Source organism: Dermacentor silvarum, chromosome 8, assembly GCF_013339745.2.
Source record: "Dermacentor silvarum isolate Dsil-2018 chromosome 8, BIME_Dsil_1.4, whole genome shotgun sequence".
In the NCBI taxonomy this organism is placed as follows: Eukaryota; Metazoa; Arthropoda; class Arachnida; order Ixodida; family Ixodidae; genus Dermacentor; species Dermacentor silvarum.
This window is the reverse complement of record NC_051161.1, coordinates 36,275,226-36,292,179: the sequence shown is the minus strand read 5'-3', so window position 1 is coordinate 36,292,179 and position 16,954 is coordinate 36,275,226. Positions and strand designations below refer to the sequence as shown.

At 49.7% G+C, this 16,954-nt stretch overlaps 2 protein-coding genes across 3 annotated transcripts in view; one reads left to right on the top strand and one right to left on the bottom strand.

The window, feature by feature from the left end:
* LOC119461016 (transcription initiation protein SPT3 homolog) overlaps positions 1-16,954 on the bottom strand; it is a 575,536-nt gene that overhangs the window by 198,441 nt on the left and 360,141 nt on the right. The window lies entirely within an intron of this gene.
* The window catches only part of LOC119461014 (protein lozenge), a 153,015-nt gene that overhangs the window by 77,876 nt on the left and 58,185 nt on the right, over positions 1-16,954 (top strand). The window contains exon 2 of one of the 2 annotated variants that reach the window (XM_037722184.2): positions 15,863-15,967. In XM_037722184.2, the coding sequence (XP_037578112.1) occupies positions 15,863-15,967 (105 nt within the window). Of the gene's footprint in view, positions 1-15,862; positions 15,977-16,954 lie in introns of both variants that reach the window. The other variant, XM_049672092.1, reaches the window with a different exon arrangement.

Here is a 16,954-nt window from a genome sequence, read left to right as displayed (position 1 = left end):
TTCAAGCGCTAGCATTATGTAAAAGCTGAAAGTGACGTTGCAAATAGCGATGAAGTTGGCGAGACATCTGCTGGTTCGTGGGTGTGGGGACAACCATGCAGGTGAACGTAAGTTTGCCCTAAGAGCGACAAAGCGTAATAAGCTTGCACACTATAAGAAAACAAAACGGGCAGATATTGAAGAACAAAAAAATAAAAGCGAGAGAGAGAGAGAGAGACTTTTAGCGCTCGAACGAAGCTTTAGAAATTAATGTCGCGAGGTAGGGCACGGCTGTTGCGTATATTGGGCCCCGTATATACGGCAATGTTATAGAGCTACTTGCATATCGCCCTCGCCGCCTACCTTATATACAGGCGCACGGGAAACACGGCAAAAAAGAACCCCCCCCCCCCCCCCCCCCCCCGGCTTACAAAAGAATAAGCACGGCCCATCCATGTCTTTGCCCGTTTTAAAAAGAAAGCTCACCTGTCTTATAGATGCGAGAGCAAGCATGTTACTTTGTAAATACTTAGGTACATTTTAATTTTTACTTTTCCGCACCCAGGTTACTTACGTACAGGTACCTTTATTATCGCCCTCATAAAACAACGAAAGCGCAGGCTTTTAAAAAGGTCCTTTTCACGCGAGGCGCTGGAGACAGTGTTTTGTGTGCCCCTCGTAATAACAGGTGCGCGCGATTAACTTCGTATTTAATTACCGAGCCGGAGTGGGAGAGGGGGGGGGGGAGAGTGAGCGAGCGAACTGCTTTGCAATATATTAAACTGAAAAAAAAATAAAGAAAGAAGAAGGTATGTCTCCAAACGCCTTGCGAGGGAGACTAAAAGCATGCTCGGCCGATAAAGAACAACAACACGTCTTGATTAATTAAGAGTGCCAATTAATAACGCCTCTCTAACGTCGACGCGTGTCCTTAGTACGTATAAGCAAGGACTATAATCAAGCCTCCATTTCTTTCTCGACCGGCTAAAAGAAAGGAAAAGAAAAATGCAGGAAGATGAAGACGCCATTGACTAAGGGGCGTCGGCTATCAAGGTGACACACGTGCGAGCTCAAGTTACGCGGCGGAACCCACGTACGGGTCGAGCGGCTCTTCAAGAACGGGCGATAAGCTCGAGAGCTTCAATTTCGTCGCATTAAAACGGTGCTGGCGCATGCGCATCGGCTTTAATTATTCCGGTGGCGGTATATGGTAGTGAACTACGCATCCCTTCTTGTTTTTTTTTTTTTTTTTTTTGAGATCTTTTGATATACCACGATGTGTACGGCACCGACGCGCATGTCGATGTTCGTCGATGCATCCAATGGCATCTCGCCCTTGAACCTGCGTCAACCGTGGGATTATAGATGCGCACCGCATGTGCTTATTATGCTAACGGCCAGCTGCAGTATGGAAAGTTTATTGGCACGAACCGCTCAGTCTGCTTTATTTTGGCCTCTTGCATGGTACAAGACATTCCATACTTTTGCAAAGAGCCGTATAGTATATACTATACGCTGCACCACGTCTTGTAATGAAGCCACAACACACAAAACAGCAGCGGATGTGCGTTACTTGCAAATTACGAACTCGGTTCGGCATGCGCGAGACGTGTAATTAGTAATTACACGCATGTGCGCAGTGTTGTCCCCGCGTAAAAAAAAAAAAAAAAAGAAAAAAAAATGCGCTGTTGTGGGAGGGAAGACGCACAGGGAGCGATGTGCTGATACGGCGTACATACATACGTTGCCCATACTATGTATACTGTGAGTGTAGGACATTACGTTGCTTACGTGATGCCCCGGCACTTGCCAAAATGGAAACGATTAATTTCGAGCATTCAGTTGACCTCTGTGACAGTGTACGCATGCGCGGCTTTGCGCTGAGTACTAGGTATACTTTGACCTCCGCCTGCATGTTCCTGTTAATTGCCGCCCGGTGCATATGCATACACGTAGGTCACGTGAGAAAAGTGTCGGGCGCGGCACGCGCTATCTCCTTGGTATGCGTTTTAAGAAACGAAGCTGTAATATGGGGTTAATATATTTGTATAGTTTATGCGTGCAAGCCGAGTGCTCCGAACTGCACTGGCGACAGTCTATATGACACCTGTTGCGAAACCGGCTGGATACGAGCATGCCCCAATACATTTACTAGATGCCTCGACTTCTCTAGCCCTGCTGGTCGCCTCGTGCTCTGACAGCTGCTCAGCCGTCAGCAGCGCATTCTGTAGACAATTGTCTTGAACTTTGTGAAATAGCTCGAGCAGGCCTAGAGGCATTTCGAGAATATATATATATATATATATATATATATATATATATATATATATATATATATAACTGCGCGTAACGTACGTTCATCCTCGCTTCTAACAGCTGGCATGGACAACATTCAGTAAGAGTGGGCAAAATATGGTCCTCATCATTGATTGCAATGCTATACGTTGCACTTAGGCAATGACTAATATAGTTTATAGGCTAGACCTCTCCTTTGCGACGAGATTTGCGCATCTAAATGGGCGCAGTATAGCTCAGGTCACGTGGCAGTTTACTCAACCAAAAACGACTCGCAATACAAACAGCCACATCAAATCGTGACTTTTTTTTCGGGAGAAAATAAATGTGCGTGAATGCCAAAAAGCATCCTCCGCCTCCGTTCCTATGAAAGAAGAAAGTAGGGGGTCTTACGTGCAGGTACACAAAAGCCCACACACGACAAAAACACGAGTCGGCGACTTCTGAATGCAGACAGAAGCCGCTGTGATGCCGGCCATAAGCTTGCTGTCATCACAGGTAAACAGAACCCAGACAGAGCGTAAAAGCTGAAAGAGGATCGCACTGCGGTCGAAAGTCGGCTGGGCTGAAACACGCGTGCCAGCGCTGAGCGGGCTTCCGCTGTCAAGCACCTGCAGGAAAGAAATAACAAGCGAAAGCTTTCCCCGCGAAGAGTTAACCGAGGGCTTCGGCTGCTTCTGTCTGACACTGATCTGGATACACAAAGAAAAGCACAAAGCGAATCGGAAAACACACACACACACACAAAAGCAGAGCACTTAGGAAAAGACCCGAGCCGGAGCTTTGCGGACCACAGTCGGCACACCGAAATCCGATTTGCGTTGGCATAAAACCTGCCAGGCTCAACTGGCCGCTTTGCTGCGGACAAGCCTTTGCCAGCGCCGAGGAAACTGCAGCTCGCGCGGAGGGGAAGGCCCGCCCAGCTTGCGAACCATTTAACCCGCTCGATGACGGCCGGCACTCGAAGTGGAGTTGCCTGCTGCCGGCGATGGGACTACACAACCGCCCACGTCTCAGCCCCTAAGCATAACTGCGCGCAGGCGGGAATATGACTTCATGCGTCTACTTCTCGTTCAGGTCTGCTGAGTCCGTGGAGCCTTTTATCGTAGGAGGTAGCGCCCCAGCAGGCCTCCCAAAAAACGCACACACATAAAAAAGAAAGTCCACGCAGATTCGAAGCAATGTTGGAGGCTAAATGACGCGACGCTTGTTTGAGTTAAAGAGCTATAGCAGCAGTATAGCGGATGACACGATGACGTCATGAGCATGACATGAGCATGTCGGGAGGACGAAGTTGGTGGGTGCTGCGAAGTTGCTGCGAAGTTGGTGGTGGACGAAGATGGTGGGTGCCTATCCGATGTGGGTGAATTGTGTAGTATGGCCCAATTCGACCGCGACAAGTTGTATGGATGGCGTACTTCCTCTTTAAAAAGTCCTCAAAGGCACCGAGGACAGTCTAATCTAACAAGACTGCTCGAAAATGCTTACTTGTCGACTTTGCTACATCAAAATGCGCAGTTACTAACGTTTGAAGACGAAGGCACACGGTACAAGAATGAATAAGGAAAAGAAGAATGTATACATTGCGGAAACGAAGTGCTGTGATAAATTAAAACAAGACGGAACACCGCATGCGCACGCAACCTAGCGTCCACTTGCAGAACGTTGATGCGGTCCAAGTTCAGTTACGCAGTTTTAAAATGATCGTGCAGCTGTATGACGGGCTTCGATTCAGTTGGCTGGGCTAAGAGTTCGCGTTCACGCCCAAGAGCCGACGACCGGCAGAGGCTACCAGCCGCGCGGATATGGCCGTGAGCAGCTAGCGCGTATGGAAACCGACTAATTACACAGGCGGCTCTTCCGACAGAGCCCCTACTACCGTGCGCTATTCCAGCGAAGCACGGTCAGAACCGGTCACAACACGCCGGCCACGAACGCGGCAAAAGAGGCTCGAAAATATGAACAAAGTATAGACGCGACTTAATTACCGCACAATATATGTAAAAAAAAAAGTGCTGCTTAGTGGCGTAGGTGCGGCCGTAGACTCTTGGTCCAGCAGGTATTTGCATGTTGCGACGCAGAGGGGCTCGACGATGCCATTGCATTATGGGGGCATCGATGCCACGTCCCCACCTTTCGTGGAGAGGCAGGTATTGTTGGGTTCAGTAATTCAATCGATTATCACCAAGTGTGACTTCGTAATATAATCTACGTGGCTTCCGATAGCCGCTTGGCCTACACAGATTAAATCAGAATTGATAAGCGTCTGACCGACGTAAAAGCTTGGTGATTTGTACGAATGTCGGCTAATCACTACAGCAAGAAGCCTGACGGTATTGATGGGAAGAATTGCACACTTGAAGGCCGCTGAGATGGTGAAAGTGACCATTCACTTGCAGAGTCCACCAGACATTACACTGGATGGCGGCAAGCAATCGAATAATATTCTGTAGTTAATAGACGTTTCCAATTTAACCTTTCCCAATAATTTAAAATGTAATTTTAAATGTGAGATGTCGCTCCTTGTCCGAGTTTGCGAACCTCCCTGGACAAGTGTTATATACGTCAGAGAAGGTCGCGCGATCAGCACTGTAGTTCCACTTATCTGAGTGTAATCGACACTCAAACTATTATTCGGGCGCTCACAGCATCAGCTTTGCAAAAACGTATTGCTGCTATATATGTGTGCCCTGTCACATTTTGCTTTCTAACGCATTTGCTATCCTACAAAGCAGACGTTTCTGACGTCTGCCAAGTCTGTTACTGACAGCTTGGGCGCGGTCGAGCAGAGAACACTCAGTTAGAATTCGAAAGCAAAAGTCGTGGACTCCTCTAAGCCGAAGATACGTGAACAAGAGGTTGCATTGCTCAGCCAGAAGTTTCGAAAACACGTCCGCAGGTGTTGACTGTGGAGATACTATGGGAGTAGTTCGTTTCCTGTCCTACAGTATAGAGCGAATTACGCAGATGACTAATTGTCTCTAACGCACGAAAGCGGGCGGCGAATGGGAACAGATAGTTATATACCGCAGGCGATGGTATACTGATGCGCGGAAGAGATTGTATACTAATGGTAGTAGTAGTAGTAGTAGAGGTTCGGGGTGGGAAAAGATGCATATTTTTGCAGCCCTTATAGGGAGCACGGCTCAGCATCTGAGGGGAGGGGAATGGGGGGGAGAAAGTGTTTCTTGTCCGCGTTGATTTCCTTTCCACCCTAACTTTTTGAACACGCTTTCCATCAACGTTGCCCCTCAGTGTTTTCAATCAGCTTTTTAGCCTGTCTGCCTCTTCCCCACAAGAAGACGCCCGACCTGTTGCGGAGATCCGTTAATTGCCACGACGACAAAAAAAAAAAAAAAAAAAGGGGCGGCTATATACCAGAGGCACGAAGCAAACGTGTCATTGCGGTAAACGGAGCAGACAATCTGTCGTGTGGAACTTTGAAGAAAACCCCGCTTTAACGCGGGGAGAGAGCACACCCGAATTACACAGAGGGCCGCGTGTCCGGCATGGGTGCCTCCGCGTTTTGACGCCCGCATGCAGGCATGGCGAAACTGGCGACCCGCGGTATCGTTCCGGTCACGTTCCTGCCTCGGCGCGGTGCATGTGGGGGCTGACCGCGTGCGCTGGCCATTTGCTACGCATCGCCGCGGACTGACTCGGTGTCGTCGGCGGCGACGGGGTTGGGTAATTTAGGAGCTTGGGGAGCAGCCGAGAGAGAGAGAGAGCTTTAGACCAGGCGAGTGTGGGTGTAGCAGCGAAGCAGCGTTTTTCAAAAACGCGGTGCGCGGACACCCCTGTATATAGGAGTCTTCGAGGGAGTTTCAAAGGGGTTTGCCGCGGGGTCTACTCTGGGTGCGCATCTATAGGATGCGTATTTACATTCTTTCTTTCCTTATTTTGTTTATTTCTTGATTATGGCGTAAATAATAATTTTAACAGTACCGTCTGTCGGAAGAGCAGGGGAGGCCGTGTCGTTCTCATTCAGTTCTGGTCCAATCGCGGAAATAGATTAGACTCGGCGATGAATCGTCAACTGGGAACTTCGATTGTCTCCAGCAGAAGCTGACGTCAGTACCTGCTTTACTGGCTTGCAAACCTATGTTTGTAGTAGACTATCTGTGGGATATGAAGTAGGACGCTACTTAACCCGTAAAAAAAAATCACGTCTGTGGTTGCTACGGTGGCAGGAACAACGTCTCTTCTGTGCGTTGTTTATGTTCATAGAGAACAGATAGGCGTTGACTTTGGACATTCTGTGAGCGGATGAGGCCGTCTATGACAGTTGAAAGCTCTCGAATGCGTTCGTTTGAGAACAACTCTAGCGAAGGGGATTGAGAGGGCAGCAGAGGGATGCGCAAAGAGATGCGAGCTTCACCAAGACTCTCGTTTGCTATGTCGCTTCGATCGATGGCTGCTTGCTGTGCCCAAGAAGGCAGATATGATCATGAAAAAACAATATTAACATAAGGCGAAAAAGGGAACGAAACTGAAAATGGGTAACAATTAAGCCTTCATTTGCGAGCGCCCATTTAGCACTGAAAACGCGTCAAGCACATATTGTCGTTCTTCTTTGTCCTCGTTTCTTCTTAATTAATTTACTTATTTATTTGCAGAAGAAAAGCAGGCGAAGTTGTAAGCACCACGAAAAGAGACATATTCATATCAGCATAATTCAGTCTCCCGGTGATAGGCAAGCAAAAGCGGGGACATAAACGCACAGCGAAGCAGTGAAGGCGTCCATATATAGATATAGATATACGCAGTGCCTATTACGGAAAATTGCCAGCAATTTGAGCCATTTGGCTTTCGTGGTGTAGGCCCGAATCCCCGGATACGGTGTGGCAACGTATCGCTTTTGGATGGTGCTTGAAAAGAAAGAAAAGATGAAATGGAACGAGCAGTAGGGAAAATGTGCAAGTGTATAAGATAAGACGACCGAATGAAACGCAGTTCTGATGCTACTGAAGCAGCGTTTTCACGACATCGCAATTATTGTATCACACGGACGCGTATACTGCGCGTAGTAAACTGTCAACCCTAGAAAGTGAAAAAAAAAATAACAAAATGGATTGATATAACATGTAGCGCTGATAGAGTTATGCTGGTACAGGTGGTGTCAGACTAAACGTGGGTTGTAGCAGTAAGCGACGTGACATAGCGACAATCTGATGGTAATGACGAGGTCACGGTAAAGATGTTGCTGATTATATCGGGCTCACAAGTCTGGCTAGTCTTTCTCGCTCGTTTGAACCAAATAACGATAAACAGTAGTCACTGACTGTACCGTACATTAATAGTAAGGTTGCGTCCGTTTACAGAAGCAATCATCGTTCAATTCGAAATATCTCGAAAAAGCATCAATGTTAAGGTATATTCAGCAAGGCCCAGATAAACGTCGGAACGAAAGTGTATACATGCTGGTGCCCCCCCCCCCCCCATTCTCCCCCCCCTCCCCCCCCCCCCCACCTTTTATCCTGTAATTGGTGTCCTGACACGATTTTGCTAAAACAACCAACGATATATGCCCATACTACCTAACAAGAAAACCGAAGCCGAAGAGTTGGTACACATCTTATAAATGAGAGGACCATAAATTACTTCAGCCGATTGAAGATCCCTCTTTTACTGTCGTCTTGGGCATGATATTCTTTTTATTTTTCACTGCGAATCAACGCAGAAATCGCATACGCCTCGTAATCGTTGGTGGTGCAAACGAAGCCATACCTGTCAGTGTTTAAAAAAAACCGACGCGTGTGCAAAAGCTGCGCGTACACCGCCGATGGCTCACGCACCACAGCTCCTCTTTGCGGTGAACGTCCACGATAATTACGGCTTCGCCTCGCGGCTGTCGTCGATATTCCAGCCAGCTACCGCAGTGTGCACCACAGTCACTCCCGTGTGCGCGGCCTGGCCGGCCGCTCCCAGTTCTTGAGACAGACCACCGCATATATACGCAATCCTCGCGGAGTCAGCAGTCACGCTCTAATCATCGAAGCAGATAAAGGGAAAAAAAAGAAAGAAACGAAAGCGCACAACGTACGAAAGAATGCTGAGTCTTCTAGCTGTTCGAACCCGACATGCCTCATCTACATGGGCCTGCAGTAAAAGATTAATAATAAAAAAAAACGGGATATGGATGTGCAGAGTGTGGCGTGACGACGAGGTGTTGCGGCCGAAGTTCCACGAATGCATGTGTGCAGCCTCGTCGCCGCCGTCATCTTCCCTCCTAAAACTGCAGTCCCTCTCACGTTTGCATTTTCTTTCTACCATCAATCAACTTTCCACTTATCTATACATTCTTGCCTCAACCTCCTTCCTGGTATAACGTAACCTGTCGGAATCGTTCGGCAACCTGCACGTTTCATTTTTTTCTTGTCGTTCGGATTGTTCTTTAACTTGCAGCGCAACACTAAATCAGGTCGCGAAACGATTTCTCTTTTCTGTTTCTGTTTGTAAGACCTCAACAATGTTGAGGTTGTCCATATTTTCATTTTTTTAATTTTACTTACTCTGGGAAGCGATGTATGCGATGAACGCGACCCTATAACACTGTCGTTTCCTCCAACCAAGCGCACGTCAGGCAACGTTGGGCTGCGCAAGCACCCACGTTAAGGTGATTGCACCCACGTCGCACAGTCAGATATTAGAGCTGAAAGAAAAAACGACGAGACAAAGAGAAAGTAGAGAAGGGACACAAAGAAAGTAAGAAAGAAAAAAAAGTAGCAAGAGGGGAAGTAATCTAAATAACAAAACACAGTCGCCAGCTTATATAGCGTTGGTCTGAGAGAAGTGCTCAAGATAGCGGGCAATGGCGTGTCCAGGGAAACGTGCTCGGATGGCCTGCCGAGTAGGGTGGTCGCTTACGTGTACCACGCCGCAAGAAAGGGGAGGAGTTGTAAAGGTATTAGAAGTTGGCGGCGCGGTCATTTTGCGGCCGACGGTGCGTGTGTGGCGCGGCCATGTTCTAGCGCTCGCTCGGGCGCGCGCCCGCGCGCGCGCATTTGGCGTGTAGATATATATACTGCTCTCCTCTTTATGGCCGGCTTGTTAGTGGAGACCCCTAAGATTATCCTCGGATCGCATCCTAAGTATATATCCCGTGGTAGTACGTATACGTGCCTCGTCGGGCCGTTGCGTCGTTCGCGCGGAGAAGAAGCCACGTGTGTGTGTGTGTGTGTGTGTGTGTGTGTGTGTGTGTGTGTGTGTGTGTGTGTGTGTGTGTGTGCGCAAGGACGCATCAGCACCGCACAAAGAAAACGCACGCACAAACAGGCACACACGTGAATGAGACGGATCGGCCGGGCGTGAGGAGCATCCTGGCCCCTCAGCGGCCGTTTATATCCGACGCGGAGAGAGAAACGAAAGAAGAGTTGCAGCGCGGAAAATCGAAGGGTGTACGTATACGCGATGGCGGTTGTGGGGCCTCCCGCAGTAGTGTGGTGGTGGTTGATGCGAGTTTGTGTGCGGCGAGTTGCGGCGTAGCCGAGAAGAAAGCAAAGGGCGGAGAAAGGGGGGGAGAGCGGGGGGGGGGGGGGGGGGCGGTTGCTGATCGCCGCGCCGACGGACACGAGAAATCGTGAGCCCATTTGTAAAAATTTCGGCCGTTTTCGAGGAGCGAGATTAGGGCTATAAAGGAAAGCGTTCGGCGTGGGGGGTAGCTTGTTCCACCGAGGCCCTCGCTCGTGCCGCTGGAACGGCACCTCCTCTTGTCAGAAGAGGAACCGCACATGAAAGTATGGTGGTCGGAGAGAAAGATTGATGCCGGAAGGAAACAGAGAGCACCAAAAAGATGAGCGAGAAGCCTACTGGCGATGCGCGTCATTCGTACTGGCGATGCGCGTCAGACGAACACGTGGAAGACGACGCAAGTTATACGCCAGGAAGTCTGCCGGTATAATCTGTGCTGCGTGCGTCTTTAGGGAGCGAGCAGACATCTCCCCGCGGCGAACCGGTGGCGTGTCTATGTATAATGTTGCGAAAATGTGGACACTTCGCATTCGACTGAGCTATAAGAGCTCGCGAAAGTGAGCGCCAGTTATACTCGGGTGACTCGAGCATGCATTGAGATCTCTCCGGGCTGTCTTCTCACTTTCATGTGGGGGACGTGGAGCCAAGTGTCTTCAGCAAGGATCTGCCAGTTGCAAGTATGCTACCTCGTGTAGCGTGCTCGGGGCGGTGTCATGCATACACGGATGTGTCATGCTCACTTGAGTCTGCCTTCTAGCAAGCCTCACTGCTTCCCGCGTATACCAGCATTATGTTCTTCTCGTGTTCATTAGCAGCTCTATACTGGGAAAGCCAGTAGGCCTTACATGCGACGACTTCGCCTGCAAAGCATTCTCCTTGCAGAATTTTTGTAGGATGGTTCGCGCTGAACTGCGGACACGCATGAAGATGTACGTGATGGTGCGAGAATATGCATTAATAATGTAACTCGATGAACATGTGTCGAAGCAAAATTCCATTCCTGAGTGAAATCCTGGTGGTCAACTTCGTCGTCGCTTGTTCGATGAGATAAGCATACTAAGAAAAAAAAAAAAACGATTTACCAAAGTATTTCGTGCGCCTCGAGCTTGGGACTTCATGCCGACCTTCTGATTTTGTATCTTTGCCGGCAACGCCTCAATGCACCGCAACTTCTTGTTCCAGCGACACCACTGTAAATGTCTGGTATCCAATTTGATTGATATATCTTGTTGGCGGAAAATTGACTGATTACCGGGGTTTAAGGGAGTTCAGCGATGATACGGACTAGAATTTGCGCCTATTTGTTCAGCAGAAGAACTCCGTAGCCGCTAAGCCACCGCGGCGAATGCTCTTACAGCAGGGCATATATTGGAATTATCACCACATGTCATCAGTTAACATTACATAGTCACTATAGTTGTCGCAGCCGCCTATTCCGGCAAGCGCGAGACAAAAATGAAGTAATTGAACAGAGGGGGCCCTGGCGAACAAAACGCTTTCATTCTTTGCTGATGGAACTGCACGCCGAATATACTTTCGGGGAGCGCGCCGGTGTCGCTCACATTTCCTCATACTCGCCGAGCCCGGGAATCACGCGACACAGCTGGCATGCGAGCGTCCATGCAGCAGGAGCGCGCTCGCTCGCGCAACCTAACATAACCGCTCGTTTTCTCTTCTCAGCAAGAGTAACCAACAGGACGAGCTAGCAGCTTGCACGCATGCGGTCGAAAGACCCGCGTTAGGGAGGAGACACATAAAAGAACGCTGAACCAAGAAAGGAGGGGGGGGGGGGGGGGATAAGGGTGAAGGAGCAGGAATAATTTAATGGCACTCCCGGACCGGTAAAGGCGTCCCCGCGCATCTTCTTCTTCTTCTTCCAATGGAGGTGCCACGCTGTCCCCCGTCTATTATTAATGCGGGATTAATGGTAATGACACGCCGCCAGAGAGAAGCGTCGAGCGACGCCGCCGCCGCACAAGCACATCCCGAAGTCACCTGCACCGTGCTCAGCTCAGCGCGCTCTTCAGGGGTCAACTGCTATAGCGTTCCCCCCAACAGCGGCTTCTCGGCGATCCCATGCCCTTCTTTCAATATCGCTCGCTTCTTCTTCTGCTGCGTCTTCCTCCGCACCGTCTTCTTCTTTTGCTTCCCTTCCCTGGCTGGCTTTCTTGTCGTTTCAATTTTTTTTTTTTGTTCGTTTCTTTATACGTTTCGAAGATCTTGCAGAGCCGGGAACGCTATGCGCTCGTCCCCATAGAGCCGGTCACGCTGATAGATTAAAAATGGCTACCGTTTGTTCCATAGCGCCAAACCTCCTCCCCTTGCCACTCTGTCCCATCGCTCCCCTCTCCACATCGCCCTGAGGTCATACGCGCTCTTTCCGAGACCTTATTGGCCCGGGCGGCGTCTCCGCTCTTTCCCTCTCCCCCCAAATAGCAGAGACAAGTACGGCACGGTTCACTGACGTCGAAGAAGACGCGGTCGCCTCTGGCGAGGCACGCATATATAGCCTTCTACCGGTGCGGCTACCCGAACGAGCCCGCGCGCACTGCTGTGTATGTATGCGAACACCCTTTTTGCACGCCCCGCAAACTCCGTGAAGGGACCCAGGCAAATACGCAGCGTATAAACAGCGGGCTTCTACTAGCACCCTTCCTTGCGCGAAGCACACATCCGTCTTGCGTCCTTTGTCGCCTTCTTGCTTCAAACCGAGATAGAGAGAGAGGGCGTGTGCGTGTGTGCACCCATAAGCGCGCATGAACATGTCGGGCCTGGCGCCTGCCGGTTCGCTACGCATGGCGTCGGGAGCGTGAGAAAAGGTTCTGGGAAGGGCCGCGGCTACTGTTCGGGCGCGCGAGCGTGGAGCGCTAACTTATAAATAGCGCGTCAATGGCGCATCCGTATATACACGCGGCGCCGGCGGCGGCGCCAGTGTGGACGATTTTGTTGCGGACCGGCGATTGAACTCCCCGACAGGATCGAACGCTGGCCGCGGCCGATAATTGCGGACGCAACGAGTTCGGTTGTGTCGTTCCTCCGTACGCGGAAAGGGTTGCCGCGAGGTGCGAAGAAGTGCAATGCGTGTGCCGTACGGTCGCGCAGGCGAATCGCTGACTGGAGGTGGGTGGGCGGGGTCGTGCGAATTGTAGCGTCGTCCTCGTCGTCATGATTTGCCGCCGGTGTTTCGACGCAATTATACTTCGCGTTCGCGAGAGAAACGTTTCTCTCGCGTGCTCGTTTAATTTGCTGCACGAGAGAAAAGGGGGGTATCGGTCGAACGATACCGAGTGGTTCTGTTCAAGGAGGTAGTGAATAAGGATCTTTGGACGCCGCGGCACTTTATCGACACGAGCAGTGTGTTCTCCGTTTGCCGATTTGCATAACACTTACACGAACGTTCTTAGGCCCGTGCAGCTTTCTGCGAGCTTTTGGAGGCGTGCATGGTGATATCGAATCGCCAACAGTGCTTCACCTGAGATGCGCATTCGCATATGAAAAATATGCTATTAAATGCAATACGGACTAACGATGACTTGACAGGAGTTTGACGTTCTCCTCAAGTCTGCCCCTAAGTAGAAGGGCTTTACTTCGAAAATGTTTCTTGCTTCCTGAGCAGGACAATCTTTTGCGCTCAGAGAACGGCAAACGTAGATAGGTGCATTCTAGAGTATGTAATTGGTATTCAAGTGATCTGTTTTCGGCATTGTACAAACTGTCGGAGAGATCAGAGGATTTATACAGCATAACACATAAACACTCTTCTGAAAGCAAGGACATTAGCATCACAAACAATAATTCCTTTTTGTTGCTAAGGGTAATGGAATGGACACTGAGATACATAACGTGCCAATAAATTCTTTCAAGATCGACTTAAGCTTCTGAAGAACAGAACCCATTTTGTTTCAAAATGATCTAAACTTCTATTTAATCTCATGCATTTATTGTTTAATGTTTGTCTTTCATGATATATAGTACAGATTACGCCCATCTGTCCATCAACGGGTCGTTTTCCGTGCGCGCGAAGCTGAAACATTTTATAAACGAAACCGGGACTATACAAATGGCTTTGAGAAGCGAGTGCAAGAGGCAGCGACTGAGATCTCGAGCACGCTGCATCGACACGTAAGGTAACGCCAGTCCGATATGGAACCAGTCCGTATTCATCGCATTTGCTCTAAGCTTCCTTACAACCTCATTCACTCTGTACCCCCAAAGCAGTTGCCTGTGCATTCTAGGTGTGCTAGGGAGTGGAGGGGTAAACATTATTCTTAAAGCGCAAATTATAAATCTTGTATCCAATATCGGTACCTTATACCTCAACGATTTCCTTGATAAAATCGATGCTAAGCACCTGACCTCAGTGCGGGAAAAAAATAAATGCAAAACGGTAACTATAACTTAGCTCTCCCATGCACTTTATTTTTGCTGCCGCAGACTGTTTTAACTGAAAATCCCAACACTATTTCTCGTGAAACTAACCTTCCTTAAAGAAGCCGCGTCCTCCTTCCACAGTTTCCGGCGCAATTATTTGTTATAGCTTAAACAGCGTCAGCGGCGATGTGGAGCTTCCCAAGAGTGTCGCTGCGGCTAACCATCGGCTAAGGTCTCTCCATATCGGCTCGCGTGAGACGCCTCGCGTAGTTCCTGCCGTCATGCCTGCCTCTCGTCTTTGCAGAACAAGAACGAGATAGCGCGACGCTTTCTAAGCACATGCAACGTGTGCAACTGTCGGTCCAAAAGCAGCGGCTCCACAAGCACAGTTCCTGCACAACGCCATCCCACGTCTTCTCTCCGCTAGGGTCGCTGACTGTGGTGCCTGTGGCTAACGTTGTCGCCTTGAGCGAGGGGGGAGGGAGGGAGGGTATACGTACGAAGGGGACGAGCGTGGTCGGGAGCTTCCCCCAGAGGGGAAAGACGATAAGGAAAGATCTACGGCGCGTCGGGACGTTAAAGAGGCTGTCGTCCGCGCCGCGCCGCGCCGCGCCAACGCAAACACGCAGCGCTCGCGCGACAGCGCGGCTTCTTCCTCCCACACGACGACCGGCGTCGACGGCGACACAATCGCCCCCGGAACGCTTCCTCCTTACTCGCTTGGTCCTCGGCCCGTACCCGTGTTAAACAGCGTCAACAACACTTGCTCCCGAGCTGGGAAAAGAAGGGGAAAAACGGGAGAGGCGCGGGAGACCAGACAAGAAGCAAAGAAAAAGAAGGGATGGCTGAGACGGCTCCCTTCCAGGGAGCGCGGAGGCAACTCTCTGGTCTCTGGTTCCCTGCACGCTTGAAACCGTCGTGGCGGAAGAGGAGGGGGGCGTGCCCGGCGACGGACGGTGCATTCAGGATCAGTCTGCTCTCCTTTGAAGCAACGCCGAACGGAGACGAGTGAGCGATCTTGTTCACTCTGTCTGTAAACTTTTCTTTTTGTGCACAAGCATAAGGGCCATTTCAAGTCGTGTTTTCCCAAGCGGTATAGCAAAGAAGGGCGAGGCGGGTGTTCGCAGTGGGTTTGGAGGGGTGTAGGTCGTAGAGTTTGTGCAACCCGCCCCGGCAGCCGCAGTTCGGTCAGAGTTGTTTACCCGAGGCTTGTCGTAGACTGTCGGGATGTCGTCGCGGCTTTTCTTGCGGGAAACCCCCCGGAACATGTCCAGACTTGGAAGTGCACACTCCTTAGCTGCGCTGTATGCGTGCGAAGAAGGAGTGGGATTACTAAGCATGGACGTATGTATAGCGCACAAAGGAAAGAACGTGTACACGTCCTGAATATTTGATGTTCTGTGGCGCGTGCGGTCGGATTTGCGAGCGCGGGTTTCTGCCATCTTGTCGGAGATTTCCGTTCTCTTTTCGGTGCCCCGCAGATCTATTGTATGGCGGTCGCGTTGGCCTTTCCAGTATCAGTTGGCCTGCTCTCGATTACAACTGAAGCTGTATCCTTTGAGAATGGTTGTAGGAGTGAGCGTCACCTGCTATATGTGTATACTGTATGCGCTATCAAAGGGCACCGAGACAACGTTGGTTGAATTCGCGCTCTCTTTATAGTTCATTTGCCTCTGTTCTTTGTGTCATGTTTACTGCCGCAAGCAATTCTAACAGTTGTCGTTTCTCTCTTCTCTTCTGGGGGCAGGCAAGAGCTTCACCATCACCATCACACTGAGCACGAATCCCCCGCAAGTGGCCACATACACCAAGGCCATCAAGGTCACCGTCGACGGACCCCGGGAACCACGCAGTAAGACGCGTACGTACTTCCTCGAAAGACGGGACCGCGGCCACCAGTGGCATTCTTTTGTCTCGATTCCATTCCGGTGAGGTGGGAGTTACGCTACCTACGCCCATGCAATTTGCGAGCATGTCGACTTTAACTCAGAAATATCGCAGCATAGTTTCCCGCGGGACGACAGATATACTAATTGCGGCTTCTCCTTACACGAAACCAAAAATATGTTTAAAATTTTAGCAGTGGCAACGCAGTAGAAGCACGTCTACAATTCTTTGAAGTCCTGCTTAACAATCGGCTGGGGTCGCTTACAGCACATTGCTATTTCCCAATGTCGTGTAAGGTTAGAAAAGAATGGAATCGCCAGAAAGAATGTTAACTGGAATCGTGCCTTATAAAAAGCAGGAATGCTGAAACTTCTCGCACGTGGCTGCTCGTTTCTCAAGAAACGAGATAAGTGGTCCGAATATAGTCGAGCACTGTTTCTCCGTTCAGATTTTGAAGCTTCAAATTAAAGTTTAACATTGATAGCTTGAATATACTTTGCTTATTCGAATATGATATCACTATCAACCTAGATACTATTGAAAGCAAAAGATGAATTCACACGGGAAATTCATTCCGAACACAGAATGTGCTTATCATTCCAACTTTCGCATGCTGTATTTAACAGAAAAGACAGCAGCTTATATCTAAAAGTATAACAACGCCCGAACGCGCTACCATGGAAATAAGAATTGGGATACGCAAAATTGGGCTAGTGCGCTTTTCCACACACCTAGTTTGACCTAAACAAGATGGCGGACCTGGGTTAGAATCGTAATTAAGGTGTCAACATGCAGGCTGCTGACACCATTCCTGCTGCCTTCCCTCCCTCGCACCATCGAAGCTTTGAAAACTCGTGTCTCAGGTTTAACAGTGCCACTAGCTGGAGCGTGGCCACCTTGGTTAGGGCAAGTTAGCTGTGTAGGAAAACCTGCTTACGGAATTTCGCATATC